General features: G+C 36.6%; 1 protein-coding gene across 9 annotated transcripts in view; it reads left to right on the top strand.

Annotated features, from left to right (window-relative positions):
* The window catches only part of TAF2 (TATA-box binding protein associated factor 2), a 132,835-nt gene that overhangs the window by 66,936 nt on the left and 43,742 nt on the right, over positions 1-22,157 (top strand). For all 9 annotated transcript variants that reach the window (XR_012128389.1, XR_012128388.1, XM_073230011.1 and 6 more), the window contains 2 exons: positions 563-632; positions 17,954-18,063. Coding sequence is in view for 7 of the 9 variants with exons in the window: in XM_073230011.1 (XP_073086112.1) it covers positions 563-632; positions 17,954-18,063 (180 nt within the window). In the remaining 2 variants the exon portion in view is untranslated. The remainder of the gene's footprint in view (positions 1-562; positions 633-17,953; positions 18,064-22,157) is intronic.

Raw genomic sequence — 22,157 nt, 5'->3', positions numbered from 1 at the left:
ATAGCTAATGAGTCATTTTGTTAAAATCAGTTATATTTATCATACTTTTTAAAATTGCTTTTGTGTTATGTTGAAAAGGTAAGGCTGCTTTTTAGTCTTAAATGAAAGAAACCAGTTGGCAAAAACAATTTTCTATACTGTCTAACATGGTTGAGATACCATTAGGTAGCAAATATCTCAGTAATTCAGTTTAAGCACCTAGAACCACAATTTTATTTAAATACATTTTTTTTCCATTTGGAGTTAATCATCTCTAATTTAGGGCTTTTTGAATAAATTATCATTTGCCTTATGTTATATTTGCCATTGAGTTGAGGTTTAGGGAAAAATATGTGTTTGATCCTGTTTTATGTTTTAGCTGTCTAAATATATATAGCATAGTACTTATAAAATTTATGAGCTGGTCTATTGAATAAAAACATATAAGCAGTTACCTAGCCTTCTACTGTGATGAAAATCTAGGGAGACTGAGTCCTAAATGTTAAGTGTAAACTCAGTTTGTTACTTGTTATTTAATTTGTTATAATGAACAACAAATATGTTTCCTTATTTTTATTTTCAGTGGACAGGAGTTATGAAGAACTGCAATGGCTACTTAATATGATTCAGAATGATCCTGTACCTTATGTAAGGTTAGTTTTTATGCTAGTAATATTTGTTTTTGTAAATATTAAAGTAAACTGAATGATTTCAGAAGATTATGCATGAAACAAGTCTTTATTTTGACAATAAAGTATATGTTACTCATTCATGTTTTTTAATTTTACTTATTTTTTCATTTGCCTTTGAAAAGACATTTAAAAAATGTATTATTAATAATGTTTATTCCTTGCAATTTAGCATGTGATTTCTGTTGTAACTTATAACTATATAGTAATTTGTAGTGTACACAGTGGATGTCTTACCTATAGAAAATTATGAAACCTCTATGTTGATTGATTCATTCTATTTTAAAAGTAATTATTAGTGATGTTTTGGTGTATCTCATTTGTTCCTTTTCTGTCTTATATAGAAACTCAATTTTTATTAAATAGATTTTAGATTAAAAAATATAATACAACATTATTAAAAGTTTAGAAAATAAACAGAATATGAAAGAAAAATCCTAGTCCTGACACTAACAATTTTGTTTAAATTTTTAACCATTTTTGTTTTTCTTTCTTTGCACATAGTAGATTCTCAAATTTTTGTTTGTTTTAATACTCTGATTTCATAAGTAAAGTTTGAAAGCTGGAAGTAACTTGGATTATATCCAGTCCAACTAGAAACAAAAACATAGACCTACAGACATTAGTTTTTTTGCTCACCTTTACACATCAATTGGCAGGTAGTTGTTTTCTTGTAAGAAGACGTGCAAAGAAACTCTCCCTTCTCACCTCACTACAATACATTTTTTTTTGAGGAATCACATAAGCAATTTCAAATCCCTTAATGGAGACATTATCTCTAGGCAACAGTAGTTTTTCAGTTTGGTTATAACAGTGAATTCTTGGGTAAGTCACCTTATATTTCAGTGTTTCAAACAATGCTTATTATATAAATATTCTTTGTACAAAGTTTTGCTGTTAATATTTCATAGTTCTTGATTTGTGATCTAATGATCTAAATTGTAATTTGTCCTTTGGAATGATGTATACTAAAGGTAAAGTTGACATGGATAAAAGTCTCATAACTATCCATTATAAAGTACATATTCATAAAAGAGGATGGTCAGGAAACCAGCCTCATATATTACCTAACAGAGCTTAGGCATTTGAAAGTTTATGCTAAATTCCTACTGATAGCAAGTAGGAGCAGAAAGTGTATATACAGTATAAGTAAAGCTTATCATGCATTCTTTTATATTTTCAATTCACATCAACAGGACTAACATTAATATGAGATCTTGGAATTGTGTTTTGAAGACCATTTTTAGTATGTAATGTGTAATACTCAAAGTTACTACATTTCTAAATTATATACTGTATGATCTAAATGAGTGCTTTTGAAATATTGTGGGAACTGTTAATATTCAAATTTCAAGAGCATTGTATTTATAATCTGAGCAGAAAATCTATTTAAAGATATCATGATTATTTTTGACACATTTTCTTCTTAATTGATGTTACTTATTTATATCACCAACAGGGAACCTCTTAGGCTTTTCTTTTTTTCTTTTTTTTGAGAGGGCATCTCTCATATTTATTGATCAAATGGTTGTTAACAAAATTCTGTATACAGGACTCAGTGCACAATCATTAATCAATCCCAAGCCTAATTCTCAACAGTCTCCAATCTTCTGAAGCATAATGAAAAAGTTCTTACATGGTGAACAAGTTCTCACATAGTGAATAAGTTCTTACATGGTGAACAGTGCAAGGGCAGTCATATCACAGAAACTTTCGGTTTTGATCACACATCATGAACTATAAACAATCAAGTCAGATATGATTGTTCATTTGATTTATATACTTGATTTATATGTGAATCCCACATTTCTCCCTTATTTTTTATTTATTTATTTATTTAATGAAATGCTGAAGTGGTAGGTAGATGCAAGGTAAAGGTAGAAAACATAATTTAGTGCTGTAAGAGGGCAAATGTAGATGATCAGGTCTGTGCCTATCGCCTAAGTATTAATCCCAGCTAGACAAGGGCAACAAAACATCCACGGATGCAGAAGATTTCTCTCAAAACAGGGGGGGTGAGGTTCTAAGCCTCACCTCTGTTGATCCCCAATTTCTCACCTGATGGCCCCCCTGCAACTGTGCCTGTCAGGTTGTTCCTCCCTTGAGGAATCTTACCCGTCTCTGGCTAACCAGTCATCTTCCAGGGCCATACAGGGAAATGTAAAGTTGGTAAGTGAGAGAGAAGCAATATTCTTTGAAAAGGTTAGCTTTTTACTTCTTTGCAGATTTATGCCCTGTGGCTTCTATGCCCAGCATTTGTCTTGAGGTATCTTTACCACTTGGAAGAATTATGATACTCGGTAATTTTTGATATGAGGCACGAATTCCACTAAAGGGTTGTAATTAGGAAGGAAGAAGAAAAGCTATAGAAGTAGTAGACGGAAGAAAACATGGGAAGATTGATTATTTCTTTGACATATCTTCTTGTAGAGTAACATAAGCATTATAGGTTTTAAACTACTAATTAAATTGTGTACACACATTAACATAATAGGAATACAGCTACATAACAAAAGCAGACCTACAATTACCAGCCATATCCAGTGAAACCAAGAAAACCAGTTAGGTACCCTAGGCATTTGTGAAAACTTATCAGTGATATGATGGATATTGTCTAACTGTATATGAATAGTTTGAGAAAAATCAGACAAATTAAACCAACACATTCCTGGGAACTGTTCACATCCCATATGTTCTTTTAACAGTAGATAGACTGTAGTCACACGATTTTGGAGCACTGCAACTTGCACTTCTCCTAATTCCTGGTTGAGTTTCGACAGTATAGATCCAGTCAAATTTGTTGTTTTATTGTATGCACAGGCCAGCTTAGATATCTCCTTCTTCATTCTAATAGCAAATCCAGGAACTGGTGGGATGAATGCAGCTACATCTGCAACAGTGCCAGGATCTTTGTTGAAGTTTTTTGATGATCATCTTCTGGAATGACTCTTCCAGAGGATGTTGATGTTGAAAGTTCTTCTTCATATCGTATCTTAATTCATTTTCTGGGTAGACAAATTAGACTTTGATCCTCTGTATAAACACAAACAAACCCTTTGCCCACACTTTGATATGACCTTTATACCATTGTGAAGAACCTATTAGAGTTCACCACACAGGAACTGCTTTTTTTTCTTTTTTTAAGAGAAAGGAATATTATCAGAAAAATGTACTTCCTTAGCTGATCATCTGACACCCTTTAAAAGATCAAAATTAAGGATATGTAAAGCATGCATTAATTGTTGATTTGTAGTTAGTTTTATCCTATCACAGAGTAATCCCCCTTTTCTTTTTCTTTTCTTTTTTTTTTGTTATCATTAATCTACAATTACATGAAGAATACTATGTTTACTAGGCTCTCCCCTATACCAAGTCCCCCCCACAAACCCCATTACAGTCACTGTCCATCAGCATAGCAAAATGTTGTAGAATCATTGTCTTCTCTGTGTTGTACAGCCCTCCCCGTTCTCCCACCCCCCACATTATGCATGCTAATCATAATACCCTCTTTCTTCTTCCCCCCCTTATCCCTCTCTTCCCACACAGCCTCCCCAGCCCTTTCCCTTTGGTATTTGTTAGTCCATTCTTGGGTTCTGTGATTCTGCTGCTGTTTTGTTCCTTCAGTTTTTCCTTTGTTCTTATACTCCACAGAAGAGTAAAATCATTTGGTATTTCTCTTTCTCCGCCTGGCTTATTTCACTGAGCATAATACTCTCTAGCTCCATCCATGTTGTTGCAAGTGGTAGGATTTTTTTTCTTCTTATGGCTGAATAATATTCCATTGTGTATATGTACCACATCTTCTTTATCCATTCATCTAATGATGGACACTTAGGTTGCTTCCAATTTTTGGCTATTGTAAATAGTGCTGCGATAAACATAGGGGTGCATATGTCTTTTTCAAACTGGAGTGCTGCATTCTTAGGATAAATTCCTAGGAGTGGAATTCCTGGGTAAAATGGTAAGTCTATTTTGAGCATTTTGAGGAACCTCCATACTGCTTTCCACAATGGTTGAACTAATTTACATTCCACCAGCAGTTTAGGAGGGTTCCCCTTTCTCCACAGCCTCGCCAACATTTGTTGTTGTTTGTCTTTTGGAATGGTAGTCATCCTTACTGGTGTGAGGTGATATCTCACTGTGGTTTAATTTGCATTTCTGTGATGATTAGCGATGTGGAGCATCTTTTCATGTGTCTGTTGGCCATCTGAATTTCTTTTTTGGAGAACTGTTCAGTTCCTCTGCCCATTTTTTAATTGGATCATTTGTTTTTTTACTGTTGAGGTGGGTGAGCTCTTTATATATTTTGGATGTCAAGCCTTTATCGGATCTGTCATTTACAAATATATTCTCCCATACTGTAGGGTACCTTTTTGTTCTATTGATGGTGTCTTTTGCTGTACAGAAGCTTTTCACCTTAATATTTTTTTGCTTTTGTTTCCCTTGCCCGGGGAGATATGTGCAAGAAGAGGTCACTCATATTTATGTCTAAGAGATTTTTGCCTATGTTTTTTCCTAAGAGTTTTATGGTTTCATGACTTACATTCAGGTCTTTGATCCATTTCAAATTTACTTTTGTGTATGGGGTTAGACAGTGGTCCAGTTTCATTCTCTTATATGTAGCTGTCCAGTTTTGCCAGCACCATCTGTTTGAAGAGACTTTCATTTCCCCATTGTATGTCCATGGCTCTTTTATCAAATATTAATTGACTGTATATGTTTGGCTTAATGTCTGGAGTCTCTAACCTGTTCCACTGGTCTGTGGCTCTGTTCTTGTGTCAGTACCAAATTTTCTTGATTACTATGGCTTTGTAGTAGAGCTTCAAGTTGGGGAGTGAGATCCCCCCTGCTTTATTCTTCTTTCTCAGGATTGCTTTGGCTATTCGGGGTCTTTGGTGTTTCCATATGAATTTTTGAACTGTTTGTTCCAGTTCGTTGAAGAATGTTGCTGGTAATTCGATAGTGATTGCATCAAATCTGTATATTGCTTCAGGCAGGATGGCCATTCTGACGATATTAATTCTTCCTAGCCAAGAGCATGGGATGAGTTTCCATTTGTTGTTAGTGTCCCCTTTAATTTCTCTTAAGAGTGTCTTGTAGTTTTCAGGGTATAGGTCTTTCACTTCTTTGGTTAGGTTTATTCCTAGGTATTTTATTCTTTTTGCTGCAATTGTGAATGGAGTTGTTTTCCTGATTTCTCTTTCTATTGGTTCATTGTTAGTGTAAAGGAAAGCCGCAGATTTCTGTGTGTTAATTTTTGTATCCTGCAACTTTGCTGTATTCCGATATCAGTTCTAGTAGTTTTCGAGTGGAGTCTTTGGGGTTTTTTATGTACAATATCATGTCATCTGCAAATAGTGACAGTTTAACTTCTTCTTTACCAATCTGGATTCCTTGTATTTCTTTGTTTTGTCTAATTGCCATGGCTAGGACCTCCAGTATTATGTTAAATAATAGTGGGGAGAGTGGGCATCCCTGTCTTGTTCCTGATCTCAGAGGAAAAGATTTCAGCTTCTCGCTGTTCAGTATGATGTTGGCTGTGGGTTTATCATAGATGACCTTTATTATGTTGAGGTACTTGCCCTCTATACCCATTTTGCTGAGAGTTTTTGTCATGAATGGATGTTGAATTTTGTCAAATGCTTTTTCAGCATCTATGGAGATGATCATGTGGTTTTTGTCCTTCTTTTAGTTGATGTGGTGGATGATGTTGATGGATTTTTGAATGTTGTACCATCCTTGCATCCCTGGGATGAATCCCACTTGGTCATGGTGTATGATCCTTTTGATATATTTTTGAATTCGGTTTGCTAATATTTTATTGAGTATTTTTGCATCTACATTCATCCGGTATATTGGTCTGTAATTTTCTTTTTTGGTGGGCTCTTTGCCTGGTTTTGGTATTAGGGTGATGTTGGCTTCATAGAATGAGTTTGGAAGCATTCCGTCCTCTTCTATTTTGTGGAAAACTCTAAGAAGAATGGGTACTATGTCTTTTCTGTGTGTCTGATAAAATTCCGAGGTAAATCCATCTGTCCCGGGTGCTTTGTTCTTGGGTAGTTTTTTGATTACTGTTTCAATTTCTTTGCTCATAATTGGTTTGTTTAACTTTTGTGTTTCTTCCTTGGTCAGTCTTGGAAGGTTGTATTTTTCTAGGGCGTTGTCCATTTCTCCTAGGTTTCCCAGCTTGTTAGCATATAGGTTTTCATAATAGTCTTTAATAATTCTTTGTATTTCTGTGGAGTCTGTCATGATTTTTCCATTCTCATTTCTGATTCTGTTGATTTGTGTTGATTCTCTTTTTCTCTTAATAAGTTTGGCTAGAGGCTTATCTATTTTGTTTATTTTCTCAAAGAACCAGCTCTTGGTTTCATTGATTTTTTCTATTGTTTTATTCTTCTCAATTTTGTTTATTTCTTCTCTGATCTTTATTATGTCCCTCCTTCTGCTGACTTTAGGCCTCATTTGTTCTTCTTTTTCCAGTTTTGATAATGTGGTGTTTAACTATTCATTTGGGTATTGTTCTTCCTTCTTTGAGTGTGCCTGGATCGCTATATACTTTCCTCTTAAGACTGCTTTTGCTGCGTCCCACAGAAGTTGGGACTTTGTGTTGTTGTTGTCATTTGTTTCCATATATTCCTTGATCTCTATTTTATTTTGTTCATTGATCCATTGATTATTTAGAAGCATGTTGTTAAGCCTCCATGTGTTTGTGAGTCTTTTTGTTTTCTTTGTAGAATTTATTTCTAGTTTTATACCTTTGTGGTCTGAAAAGTTGGTTGGTAGGATTTCAATCTTTTGGAATGTACTGATGCTCTTTTTGTAACCTAGTATGTCGTCTATCCTGGAGAATGTTTCATGTGCACTTGAGAAGAATGTGTATCCTGTTGCTTGTGGATATAGAGTTCTATAGATGTCTATTAGGTCCATGTGTTCTAGTGTGTTGTTCAGTGCCTCCGTGTCCTTACTTATTTCTGTCCAGTGGATCTATCCTTTTGGGTGAGTGGCTTGTTGAAGTCTCATAAAATGAAGCTTTGCATTCTCTTTCCTCCTTTTAGTTCTGTTATTATTTGTTTCACATATGTTGCTGCTCCTGTGTTGGGTGCATATATATTTAGAATGGTTATATCCTCTTGTTGGACTGAGCCCTTTATCATTATATAATGTCCTTCTTTATCTCTTGATACTTTCTTTGTTTTGACGTTTATTTTGTCTGATACTAGTACTGCAACCCTTGCTTACTTCTCTCTGTTGTTTGCCTGAAATATGTTTTTCTATCCCGTGACTTTTAGTCTTTGCATGTCTTTGGGTTTGAGGTGAGTTTCTTGTAAGCAGCATATAAATGGGTCTTGCTTTTCTATCCAGTCTATTGCTGTGAATCTTTTGATTGGTGCATTCAGTCCATTTACATTTAGGGTGACTATTGAAAGATATGTACTTATTGCCATTGGAGGCTTTAGATTCGTGGTTACCAAAGGTTCAATGTTAATCATCTTTAGTATCTTACTGCCTAACTTAGCTCGCTTATTGATCTTTTATATACACTTTTTGGAGATTCTTTTCTTCTCTCTCTTCTTATTCCTCCTCGTCCATTCTTTATATGTTGGTTGTTTTATTCTGTGCTCTTTCATGTTTCCTTTAACTGCTTTTAGTGGGTAGTTGATTTTATGTTTTGCCTTTAGTTAGTATTTGGTTGGTCTGCTTTCTTTGCTGTGATTTTGTTTTCTCTGGTGAGATCTATTTAGTCTTAGGAGTGCTCCCATCTAGAATAGTCCCTCTACAATACCCTGTAGAGGTGGTTTGTGGGAGGCAAATTCTCTCAACTTTTGCTTGTCTGGGAATTGTTTAATCCCTCCTTCATATTTAAGTGATAATTGTGCTCGATACAGTATCCTTGGCCCTTCTGTTTCATTGCATTAAGTATATCATGCCATTCTCTTCTGGCCTGTAAGGTTTCTGTTGAGAAGTCTGATGATAGCCTAATGGGTTTTCCTTTATAGGTGACCTTTCTCTTTCTAGCTGCCTTTAAAACTCTGTCCTTGTCCTTCATCTTTGCCATTTTAATTATTGTGTGCCTTGGTGTTTTCCTCCTTGGGTCCTTTATGTTGGGAGTTCTATGTATTTCCATGGTCTGTTCGATTATTTCCTCCCCCAGTTTGGGGAAGTTTTCAGCAATTATTTCTTCAAAGACATCTATCCCTTCTTCTCTTTCTTCTTTTTCTGGTACCCCAATAATACAGATATTGTTTCTTTTGGATTGGTCACACAGTTCTCTTAATATTGTTTCATTCCTGGAGATGCTTTTATCTCTTTCTGTATCAGCTTCTATGCGTTACTGTTCTCTGGTTTCTATTCCATCAATGGCCTCTTGCATCTTATCCATTCTGCTTATAAATCCTTCCGGAGTTTGTTTCACTTCTGTAATCTTCTTCCGGACGTCTTGTAATCTCCCTCCGAATCTCTGTAATCTCCCTCCGGACTTCATCCCTTAGCTATTGCATATTTCTCTGCATCTCCGTCAGCATGTTTATGATTTTTATTTTGAATTCTTTTTCAGGAAGACTGGTTAGTTCTGTCTCCTCAGGTTGTCTCTGTAATCGTTGTCTGCCTCATAGTTTGCCTTTTCATGGCGATACAGATAGTTAGCAGAGTTGGCATGAGTGACGGCTGGAAGAACTTCCCTTCTTGTTGGTTTGTGGCCTTCCTCTCCTGGGAGAACAGTGACCTCTAGTGGCTTGTGCTAGGCAGCTGCGTGCAGACGGGGCTTCTGATTCTTGCCTGGCCGCTATGGAGTTTATCTCCACTGTTGCTTTGGGCATGACCTTCCTCAGGCAGCTGCTCCAATATGGTGGAGTTGCGTTGGAGGAACAGCTGGGAGCTCTCCTCTCCTCTCCAGGGGCTTAGTGTCCCTGCTCTCCTCTCCAGGGGCTTAGTGTCCCAGGACGCTTCCGTCTGGTTTTGGGGTCCCTGACCCTTTAAGACTTCCAAAAAGCACTCACTTTTCTTTGTTCCTGGGGTACTGGCTGCAGGGACCTGCTCATAGGTTTTACTGGCCTATTTCCCTAATATCTAGGACTCCATGCATACACTGTGTCTGCGCTCTGCTGCGGATGTCTAGGGCTGTCTATTTAGTAGTCCTGGGCTCCCTCTCCCTCCCTGCTCCGACTCTTCTCCTCTCACCTGGAGCTGGGGTGTGGGGCACTCGGGTCCCGCTGGGCCGCGGCTTGTATCTTACCCCCTTCATGAGGCGCTGGGTTCTTGCAGGTGTGCATGTGGTCTGGATGTTGTCCTGTGTCTTCTGGTCTTTCTTTTAGGAAGAGTTGTCTTTGTTGTATTTTCAAAAATATATGTGGTTTTGGGAGGAGATTTCCGCTGCTCTACTCATGCTGCGATCTTGGCTCTGCCTCCCTCTTAGGCTTTTCTTAAATAGTGTTTAGTTTAGCCCATTGTTACACTCATGGTTGAAATTCAACATGTCTTAATAATCTTTAATGACAATGAATGAGCACAGGGTAGAAGTGTTACCACACAGCAGTTATTTTATGTGTGTATTTTTGGTGTCTTTGGACATCTTTCTCTATTATTGCATTTCTTTCAGTTTTTTTATACTTTGAGTAGGAATTCTGTCCTTTTGTTTTTGTCCCCATTATTTCTTTTCCCTTTTTTCACATTAATTTATTTATTTATGGTATAATTGACATTTTAGTTCCAGATCCTTTTCCCTTTTTTCCCATTTATTTATTTATGGTCTAATTGATATTTTAGTTTCAGAAGTACATTATGATATTTGTACATATTGCAAAATTATGAAAATAACAACATCTGTCAACATAGTTGAAATTTTTTTTCCTGTGCTAAGAGCTTTTAAGATCTATTCTCAGCAACTTTCAAATGTGCATCACAGTATATTGTTAAGTGTAGTTACCATGGTGTACATTAAATCTCCATGACTTATTTATTTTATAACTGGAAATTATACCCTTTGACCCCCTTCACCCGTTTTACCTATTCCTTGGCCTTTTGTAACTCTTAGTGTGTTCTATTGCTTTTTCTTGTCATTAAGTGACCCACATATAGAATTACTATTCTGCTGTGTTAATTGGATAGAATTTTTAATTTTAAAGATAAGCAACATTTGTATCTTCTAAAAACAGTGGAATTACTCTGTCGTAGCCCAAATATAAGTATTTTATTTTTATAATCCTTGGTTTATTTTTACTCCTAATGATAAAATGGCTTTCAATATGAAGTTTTAAAATATATATTGATTTTCTATTTCTTTATTATTATGTATGTCAGAGTTGCTGAGTTTGGTAGAATTAGATAAAGCTCTGTATAATTTTGGGGTGAACACCTTAAAGTCTGGAGGGAAAAACTCTAATACCTCCTTTGTGAGGTAGAGGTAAGAACATTATTTCTGCAAGGATGCTTCCTTGACTCTCCACACTAGGTCAGGTGTCTCAAGTCAGAATCACCCATAAAATCCTGAAGTTCTTCCTATACTCATGTACTTCCTGTATTTAAGTTTTAATTTTATAGTTTGATTATCTGATTGTTTCTGTCTCCCCATGGGAATGTAGTTCCAAAAAAGGCAGAGACCATTACTCCTTTTGCCGTTGTATGTGTAGCACATAACATAAGCCTTGCAATTAGTTGGTTAAATAAATGTATGTTAAACAAGTGATTGGATGCAACTTTTCCCTTTTTCCTCTAATCATATATATGTTTAACTTAATTCAGATGTTAAAAATGATTTTAGCTCTATGTTGACAATAGTATATAGAAAAAAACTTTTATTATTTTAAAATGTTTTAGAAAGCAGTCTTTTATGTTGAATTCAGTTTCAAAATGTAGTAATAAGGTTGTCTACTTTCCTTGTCCTCTCTCAATAGATTTTCAGATTGTAAATCATCTCTTCATTAAGATATGTTAAAAATTTAAACTAAATAAATACATTTTCATAAGCCTGTGTATTTACCTGACAAATTACTAACACTGTTTTTTTTCCCACCATGAAGTTGCCGTTCATTTTACATGCCTGATAAGATGATAATCTAGGTGCATAGTTTTTCAATAAGTACTGAAACTAGTACACTGTTTAAAATGAAATTTACATTAGAAGATTACAGTTCCCTTTCAATGAGAACTTTTAAAAATAGTCAGACAAATTTGGAAAAATATAAAATCATATTAAGGAGAAGATGTAAAAAGAGTGTATAATTAATTCAACCAGAAACAACAATTCTTAGCATTTTGGATTATTGCTTTCCAGTGATTTCTATGCATGTGCATACTTTTTACATTGATAGGAAGAACTGTTATATTTGCTTTAGATTGGGTAGGATTATTTTAAAGATGACATTCTCATTTTAGAATCAAGCATGCATATGATGACAGTGTATCAGTTAGTTCCTCAGGGAACAAACATCCAATGCTTTTTTTCCTGCGAGATATTGAACGTTGGTTTTGATTTGATTTGATTTCTTATTGATAGTGTTTAGCAATGGAATTGGACTAGTGCACCAAGAAATTCTCAGTTGCTTGGGAAGTAATGTATTTTTCCTGTTATGAACATTAAATAAGCCCATGACTTTCTCAGGATTTGCTTCCAGTCTGTTTCAGATGTCTGCATTGTGAATTTTGATATTTAATCTCTGAAAAATTAAGTGTAAGATTCTTATTGTCTTGTCTTAAAATTTTTCTCCTCTGGATATTGCTTTGAATGTTTAGTAATTTATAAATATTTCTTGTAAAAGCCTTCCTTCTATCATTTAAACTGTAAAGAGAAAACTCTCAAAAGTATGCATACTTTGCTAAAAGTAATAATTATGCTAATCAACTTTGCTCTTTTGCATTTTTTATTAATTTCAAATATATCCACAGAGCACCCTAACTCATTGGACTGTCTGTAAAAAGTTTTTAATGATCTGAGAGTAAATTAACTTAAAGTTTTATTAGTTAAGCCTTACCACTTTGAGGCATTTGGGGTATTTGGGTTTGTTTTGGTATTTAGGATAATTGGGAAAGCAGCCTGATAGACGATAAGCTTTTTCATGCAAATTAAAAGTATAATAACATTAACATGCTCTAAAGAACAAGCTCAACCACATTATTTTAAAGATGTTATTTACCTGTAAAACTGATCTATTCTTTTCTTTTTGTACTTACTGCCATTTTATTATTTTCTTACTGTTTTTTTAAATATGAAATATATTTACTTTTTTTAACTACTTTTTTAATGGTATAATTAATCTACAGTTACATGAGGAACATTATGTTTACTAGACTCCCCCCATCACCAAGTCCCCCCAACAAACCCCATTACAGTCACTGTACATCAGCATAGTAAGATGCTGTAGAATCTCTACTTGTCTTCTCTGTGTCACGCAGTCCTCCCCATGCCCACCCCCACATTATACATGGTATTCATAATGCCCCCTTTCCCCTCTCCCCCTTATCCTGTGCTTCCCACCATCCTCCCCAGTCCCTTTCCCTTTGTTAACTGGTAGTCCATTCTTGGGTTCTGTGATTCTGCTGCTGTTTTGTTCCTTCAGTTTTTTTCTTTGTTCTTATACTCCACATATGAGTGAAATCATTTGGTATTTCTCTTTCTCTGCCTGGCATATTTAACTAAGCATAATACCCTCTAGCTCCATCATGTTGTTGCAAATGGTAGGATTTGTTTTCTTCTTATGGCTGAATAATATTCCATTGTGTATATGTACCACATCTTCTTTATCCATTCATCTAATGATGGACACTTAGGTTGCTTCCTGTTCTTAGCTATTGTAAATAGTGCTGCGATAAACATAGGGGTGCATATGTCTTTTTCAAACTGGGCTGCTGCATTCTTTGAGTAAATTCCTAGAAGTGGAATTCCTGGGTCAAATGGTATTTCTATTTTGAGCTTTTTGAGGAACCTCCGTAATGCTTTCCACAGTGGTTGAACTAGTTTACATTCCCACCAGCAGTGTAGGAGGGTTCCCGTTTCTCTGCAACCTCGCCAATATTTGTTGTTGTTTGTCTTTTGGAATGGTAGTCATCCTTACTGGTGTGAGGTGATATCTCACTGTGTCCCATACTGTAGGATACCTTTTTGTTCTATTGATGGTATCCTTTGCTGTACAGAAGCTTTTCAGCTTGATATAGTCCCACTTGTTCATTTTTGCTTTTGTTTCCCATGTCTGGGGAGATGTGTTCATGAAGAAGTCGCTCATGTTTATGTCCAAGAGATTTTTGCCTATGTTTTTTTCTAAGAGTTTTATGTTTTCATGACTTAATTCAGGTCTTTGATCCATTTTGAATTTACTTTTGTGTATGGGGTTAGAGAGTGATCCAGTTTCATTCTCTTAAATGTAGCTGTCCAGTTTTGCCAGCACCATCTGTTGAAGAGACTTTCATTTCCCCATTGTATGTCCATGGCTCCTTTATCATATATTAATTGACCATATATGTTTGGGTTAGTGTATGGAGTTTCTATTCTGTTCCCTTGGTCTGTGGTTCTGTTCTTGTGCCAGTACCAAATTGTCTTGATTACTTTGGTTTTGTAGTAGCGCTTGAAGTTGGGGAGTGAGATCCCTCCCACTTTGTTCTTCCTTCTCAGGTTTGCTTTGGCTGTTCGGGGTCTTTGGTGTTTTCATATGAATTTTTGAACTATTTCTTCCAGCTCATTGAAGAATGCTGTTGGTAATTTGATAGGGAGTGCATCGAATCTGTATATTGCTTTGGGTAAGATGGCCATTTATTTTATTTTTATTTTTATTTGCTTTTATTTATTTATTTTTAGGATGGACATTTTGACAATAGTAATTCTTCCTAGCCAGGAGCATGGGATGAGTTTCCATTTGTTAGTGTCCTCTTTAATTTCTCTTACGAGTGTCTTATTGTTTTCAGGGTATAGGTCTTTCAGTTCCTTGGTTAGTTTTATTCCTAGGTATTTTATTCTTTTTGATGCTATTGTGAATGGAATTGTGTTCCTGATTTCTCTATTAGTTCATTGTTGTGTATAGGAAAGCCACAGATTTCTGTGTGTTACATTTTGTATCCTGCAACTTTGCTGAATTCCGATATTAGTTCTAGTAATTTTGCAGTGGAGACTTTAGGGTTTTTTATGTACAATATCATGTCATCTGCAAATAGTGACAGTTTTATTTTTGCCTTTAGTTAGTATTTGGTTGGTCTGCTTTCTTTGCTGTGATTTTGTTTTCTGTGGCGACATCTATTTAGCCTTAGGAGTGCTCCCATCTAGAGCAGTCCCTCTAAAATACCCTGTAGAGGTGGTTTGTGGGAGGAAAATTTCCTCAACTTTTGCTTGTCTTGGAATTGTTTAATCCCTCCTTCATATTTAAATGATAATTGTGCTGGATACAGTATTCTTAGTTGAAGGCCCTTCTGTTTCATTGCATTAAATGTATCATGCCATTCTCTTCTGGCCTGTAAGGTTTCTGTTGAGAAGTCTGATGATAGCCTGATGGGTTTTCCTTTGTGGGTGACCTTTTTTCTCTCTCTCGCTGCCTTTAGTACACTCTCCTTGTCCTTGATCTTTGCTATTTTAATTATTATATGTCTTGGTGTTGTCCTCCTTGGGTCCCTTGTGTTGGGAGTTCTGTGGTCTCCATGGTCTGAGTGACTATTTCCTCTCCCAGTTTGGGGAAGTTTTCAGCAATTATTTCTTCAAAGACACTTTCCTTTTTTCTCTGTCTTCTTCTGGTACCCCTATAATGCGGATATTGTTCCGTTTGGATTGGTCACACAGTTCTCTTAATATTCTTTCATTCCTGGAGATCCTTTTATCTGTCTGTGCGTCAGCCTCTCTGCATTCCTGTTCTATTTCTATTCTGTTAACAACCTCTTGCACCTCATCTAGTCTGTTCTTAAGTCCTTCCAGAGATTGTTTTATTTCTGTATTCTCCCTGTGTACTTGCTCCTTTAGCTCTTGCATATTTCTCTGCAGAGCCATCAGCATGGTTATGACCTTTTGTTGAATTCTTTTTTGGGGAGATTGGTTATGTGTATCTCCCCAGGCCCTGTCTCGGGGATTTTCTGGTTAATTTTGGACTGGACCAATTTCTTCTGCCTTTTCATGGTGATAGAGGTAGCTGTTAGTTAGGTAGTGTGTGTGTCAGCTGGGAGAACCACGTCCTTTCTTGCTTGCTGGTCACCTTGCCCTTCTCCGCTGCCTGTATCTGTTACCCGCACTCCTGGAGCAGCCTCTGGGTTAATCCCCTAAGCTGCTATGGGCGGGTCCTCTGTCAGAGCAGTGCAGAGCCCTGCAGGGAGTGGCAGGGATGCTGGGTGTGCTCTCCTTCAAAAGCGGCGCCCCCACTGGCCTGCTGTGTGCTGGCTGCATCCTTTGGGTGTGGCCCAGGCGGCTGTGCGCTGGGCTGAGATTTTGGGCGGCTGCTGCGGACGCAGCTCCTCCTGGGCCATTTGGCCGCCTCAGGCTCGCGTGGACCGCCCCCAGGTCTCTGTGGCGCTGCTGCCGCTGGCTCGTGCCGGCCGCTCCTTGACCCCTCTGGCACCGCTGATGCTGCCGGCTCACACAGTCCACTCCCAGGCCCTCTGGTGCCGCCTCTAGCATGTGTGGCCTCCCTCCCACTATTGATCCGGTGTGTTGGGGCCCATGCCAGTTGGGGGAACAACTAGCAGGCTTCTTATCGCTGTGAGGGGCTTCAGAGCTGTGCTACCGCCCAGGGGGTTAGGTCGCCTAGAGTTCCCCGGGATTCCCAGGTGCTAGGCTGAGTGTGCTTGGATGACTCCGACCAGCTGTGAGGTCCCTGTCCCTTTAAGACTTGCAAAACGCACTTGCTTTTCTTTTGTCCCAGGGGTGCCAGTTGCAGGGACCCGCTCGCAGATTTTGCTTTTTGTGCACCGTGTGTCTGCACTCCCAGTGGAGATTACTAGACCTGGTTGTTTAGCAGTCGTGGGCTTTCACTCCCTCCCCACCCTGACTCATTTCTTCCCCCCAGGGGGCTGGGGTAGGGGGGTGCTTTGGTCCCACCAGGCCCTGGCTTGTATCTTACCCACTTCATGTGATGCTGAGTTCTCGCAGATGTAGATGTAGCCTGGCTGTTTTACTGTATTCACTGGTGTCTCTTTTGCGAATAGGTTTGTTTGTTGTATTTTCAAAAATATGTATGTTTTTGGGAGGAGATTTCCACTGAACTCACACTGCCATCTTGGTTCCTCCCTCTGATCTATTCTTATGAATAGATTTAGAGGTCCTTAAGGGTAGGAATTTGTTTTTCCATAAAGATATGAAAATATAGATATGATATATCTATAAATGTGTAACCCCTTTCATATTACCTATTTGTAAATTGCATCTCTAACCGCATTTCACTTTTTGTTCTCATAGCTTTCCCATAGTCTTTCATAGAGTCTTAAAATTTCAAAGCATGAACAGATGTTAACAGTGAAAAACCACATCTTTCAGTTTTATGACATGAAATTGAAGCCAAGAGGGTTTAAATGACTTAGAAACTACAACCTACCAGTTCTGCTATCTTCTCATTTCCTTCTCAAGTTCAAACCCAATTTGATACCTTACTAAGACAGTTAAATGTAAAAATTTCCTGGGTTCACCTTCTCTAAGGTTTTGCTGATCTCATAATTACAGCGTAAGTTCCTTTCTTCCTCAGTGATGTCCAAGCATTCCATTACTCTGAGGTCTTGACTTTCTCCGACCTAGTTCTGGGCCTGGCTTTTATCCAGTCTCTAAAATCTGGACTACTGTAGTGACTTCTTTGCTTCTCCTTTTCTTTTTCCTTTTTCTTTTTATGGTATTTCCTACTCATAGAATTGCATATTTTTATTGACATTGCCTTGTTTTTCAGAAGACTCCATAATGTGTTCAGGTAGCCTCTTACATGAGATAAAAAATTCTGAGTAGTGAAGTTTGTTACCCTCTGTGAGTATACTATTTATATTCCTAAACCTCAGCTGATTTTGAGGAAAACTTTTTGCAATTTCTATATTTAAAATTATCCTGCACTACGGAGAGTAAAATGTTCATTTTACAAGTGGGATGTGTCAGTTGGTTCAGGTTTTAGAGGACCTCATTGTATACTAAAGTGATTTTAGGAAGAACCCACTGGAATTTTTTAGTGAAAAAACAGTAGTAAATGTATGGGATATAACATAATATCTTTTTAAATGAATCTAAACTTAAACACCAAGCTAGATCTAAGAAGGAAGATGATAAAATAGAAAGGAGGAACTGCACACAATTTTGAAATGTTTTTATTTAATGGTCAGCAAAAATTAATTTTTCTTTTATCTTTCAGACATAAGATTCTAAACATGTTGACTAAGAACCCACCATTTACTAAGAACATGGATTCTCCCTTATGCAATGAAGCCTTGGTGGATCAACTTTGGAAACTTATGAATTCTGGTGAGGCAGCAGTGGTTTTTAAAAAAATTTTTATTATTGTAGTATTTTCATTTACAACAGGTTTTCAACACTTGAAGAACTGTGGTTAATTTTTGCTTCCTACCTCTTTTTTTTTTTAAAGTAGGATACTTATCACACCTACCTTCAGAGTGGTGGGTGTGATATCATTTGCTGAGCATGTATTCGATCAGTTTGCCCCACAGGGTGGTTGAGGAAATAAAAATATTAAATTTATGTGTAAGTGTCTCAAATGTTTGAAGAGCTGTAAACAGGAACCTATAAAGTATTGTTATTTTTATTTCAGAAGGTTACAAAGGGTTGAGAAGTAAGTCTTCCCACCTCTTTCCCATACCTACCTAGTGATTTTTCCCAGAGGTTGCCAATTTCTTATGTATCTTTTCAGGAACAATACATATTACTGTTCTGCACCTTGGAGATCATGGTATCCCATCACAGTTTTAATTTACATTATTTGAGTGATGTCAAGAGGCAGGACAATAGTGCTCCTAAGCACAAGCTCTGGAACCAGTTTGTTGAGGGTCATGTCTCAGCTGAATGATTTACTCTCTGTGTGACTTGCCTAATTAGCTATGCTGTTTCATTTATAAAATGGAGGTGATGATGATACCTACTTCAGAAAATGAAAATTAAATGAGCTCATATTTGTAAAGCACAGTATATAATCTATATTAAGTAGTCAAAAATGTTATACCAGTATAGTAATGAAATTATGCCTCATATATTTGAGCTATTTGTAGTTTCTTTTTTGTTGGTCATATTCTTTGCCATTTCATTTCATTCAGTGATTGATCTTTTCCTGTTGACTTGCAAATGTATATAGTTCAAATTTTTCTAATGTCTTTGACATATTGAAATTGTAATATTGATTTTGGTTTAAAATTGAGTCAGAAACTAGGCATATGTTTTGCATAAAGATAAACTATTACAGATAGACCATCAAAGAGCCATGGATGTTCATTTTACTAAGTATATTGTTTTATTTTCTCTCAAGAATATAAGAAAATAAACTTGTCCTGCCCACTTCTTTAGTGTCTATTTCACTGAAGTACAAACTAAATGCCAAGTTCATACCAGCATTGCCAAATTGTTTTTCTAATATTTTCCCTCATTCCTAGAAGAATGCTGCTGTTTACTTGTTTTATATTTTGCTACTTGTGGTTACCTTAAAGGATGTTATGATTACTGTCGTTTAGATTCAGGGGATGAGCACACAAATTCAGGAACTTGAAAAGGATTGCTTAGCACTTAGTATGTGGCATGAGCTGTACTGTGTTGAGTATATTCTTAACAAGATGCCTGACCCCATGACCATGATGAAATACAACTTTGGGAAAAGGATAATGAAATACAGAGACTTCTCATCACCTTCTAGGAACAATTTCTTGGACAAAATAAATGTGTGTCTTAAAATTTATGGGACAATTTCTATAAAACATTTGAAGTCCATTGGAAGGTTGTAGCTTCTAATTCAAGCTCTGCCTGATGTTTAGTATTTAATTTTGGTAGTGTTCACTATAAAGTACAGTTGCTGCCTTGGTTTGGAGTTCTTGGTGACAGTAAATTAAACAACAGACCAGTGATGCTGTAGGCATAAACAGTTTATTGCTGAGCTCTATGGATTTATAAATAAAGGGAGGATGTCATTAGGAGTGGCATGTATAATTGGGAGGTTTTTTAAAATTTCCTTTGGTTTTTAATGTTTTTCGGAAACATTGACATTAGGCAGGGGAGACTGATAGAGGATTATTCCATTTCTCTTCCAAGTCTGAGTCTGAGATAAATCAATGAATCTGACTTAAGAAATCCTTGTCTAATTTTTAGTTTCCTTTTCTTATGATAACAATAATATAATCATATTACAAAATGTGATTATCTGAATAAAATAACAATTTGGAAGATATTACATAATTCCATTATATTCCCATTATTTAGATTTGAATATGTTTGGCCTTTAGGGAAAAAAATTGTGTTTTCATATAGTTGTGTTTGTTACTAAAGGTGTTAAAATAGCATTTTAAATTATCATGAGAATTTTAACATTGCTTTTATCTTCTTAATAGTTACTGTTTTAAGGAATAGTAATGAGAGTTTACTAGTAACAGAGGGAGCTAGAACATCATCAAAGTCACTCAGTCTAGCAGAACTCTGCCTTTTACTTCTTTTTGCAGCTTCTGGGTTATCTTTCATTTGAGATAAACGTTATCTTAGTTTACATACAGAGAACAAATAAAGTGTGGACAATAAGGATTTAATTATTTTCATTATTTCACTTTTATTCGAAAGTGAATTTTGTGATGTATTGACTGCATATTATCAAATTTGTGAGCCCATTTAAAATATATGGAAGAGCATATTATTTCTGAAGAAAGGATCATTTTTTTTAACAAATTTTTTATTAAGATATTGTTGATATACATTCTTAAGAAGGTTTTACATGAAAAACAATGTGGTTACTACATTCACCCATATTGAGTCCCCCCATGCAGTCACTGTATATATGTAGTAAGATGCCACAGAGTCAGTACTTGTCTTCTCTATGCTACACTGTCTTCCCCAAGATCCCCCCCCGCCCCCACCATTTGTACTTATCATAATAACCCTCAATTTCCTTCTCTCTCTCCCTCCCCGCCCACCCTCCCCCATGCTTCCCCTTTGGTAACTGCTAACCCCTTCTTGGAGTTTGTGAGTCGGCTGCTGTTTTGGTCCTTCAGTTATGCTTCATTGTTATATACCACAAATGAGGGAATTCATTTGGTACTTGTCTTTCTCCATCTGGCTTATTTCACTGAGTATAATACCCTCTAGCTCCATCCATGCTGTTGCAAATGGTAGGAATTTTTTCTTTCTTATGGCTGAATAGTATTCCATTGTGTATGTGTACCACCTCTTCTTTATCCATTCATCTACTGATGGACACTTTGGTTGCTTCATAATTTGGCTACTGTAAATAGTGTTGCAATAAACATAGGGGTGCATGTATCTTTTTGAATCTGAGAACTTGTATTCTTTGGGTAAATTCCTAGGAGTGGAATTCCTGGGTCAAATGGTATTTCTATTTTGAGTTTTTTGAGGAACCTCCATACTTCTTTCCATAATGGTTGAACTAATTTACATTCCCACTAGCAGCGTAAGAGGGTTCCCCTTTCTCTGCTTCCTCTCCAGCATTTGTTTTTCTTAGTCTTTTCGATGCTGGCCATCCTAATTGGTGTGATGTGATATCTCATTGTGGTTTTAATTTGCATTTCCCTGATGATTAGTGATGTGGAGCATCTTTTCATGTGTCTGTTGGCCATCTGAATTTCTTCTTTGGAATTCATTTGGAATTTCATATCCTCTGCCCATTTGTTAATTGGGTTATTTGCTTTTTGGGTGCTGAGGTGCGTAAGTTCTTTATATATTTTGGATGTTAATCCCTTGTCGATATGTCAATATATTCTCCCAGACTGTAGGATGCCTTTTTGTTTTGTTGATGATGTCCTTTGCCGTACAAAAACTTTTTGGTTTGATGTAGTCCCATGAGTTCATTTTTGCTTTTGTTTCCCTTTCTCGAGGTGATGGGTTCAGGAAGAAGTTGCTCATGCTTATATTCAGGAGATGTTTGCATATGTTGTCTTCTAAGAGCTTTATGGTTTCATGACTTACATTCAAGTCTTAAATCCTTTTTGAGTTTACTTTTGTATATGAGGTTAAACAATAATCCAGTTTGATTCTCTTGCATGTAGCTGTCCAGTTTTGCCAATACCAGCTGTTGAAGAGGCTGTCATTTCCCCATTGTATGTCCATGGCTCCTTTATCATATATTAATTGACCATATATGGTTGGGTTTATATCAGAGCTGTCTAGTTTGTTCCATTGGTCTGTGGGTCTGTTCTTGTGCCAGTACCAAATTGTCTTGATTACTGTGGCTTTGTAGTAGAGCTTGAAGTTGGGGAGCATAATTCCCCCTGCTTTATTCTGCTTTCTCAGGATTGCTTTGGCTATTTGGGGTCTTTTGTGGTTCCATATGAATTTTAGAACTGTTTTCTCTAGTTCATTGAAGAATGCTGTTGGTATTTTGATAGGAATTGCATTGA

This window comes from Manis javanica, chromosome 2 (genome assembly GCF_040802235.1).
Source record: "Manis javanica isolate MJ-LG chromosome 2, MJ_LKY, whole genome shotgun sequence".
In the NCBI taxonomy this organism is placed as follows: domain Eukaryota; kingdom Metazoa; phylum Chordata; class Mammalia; order Pholidota; family Manidae; genus Manis; species Manis javanica.
This window is presented reverse-complemented; position numbering and strand designations above follow the sequence as displayed.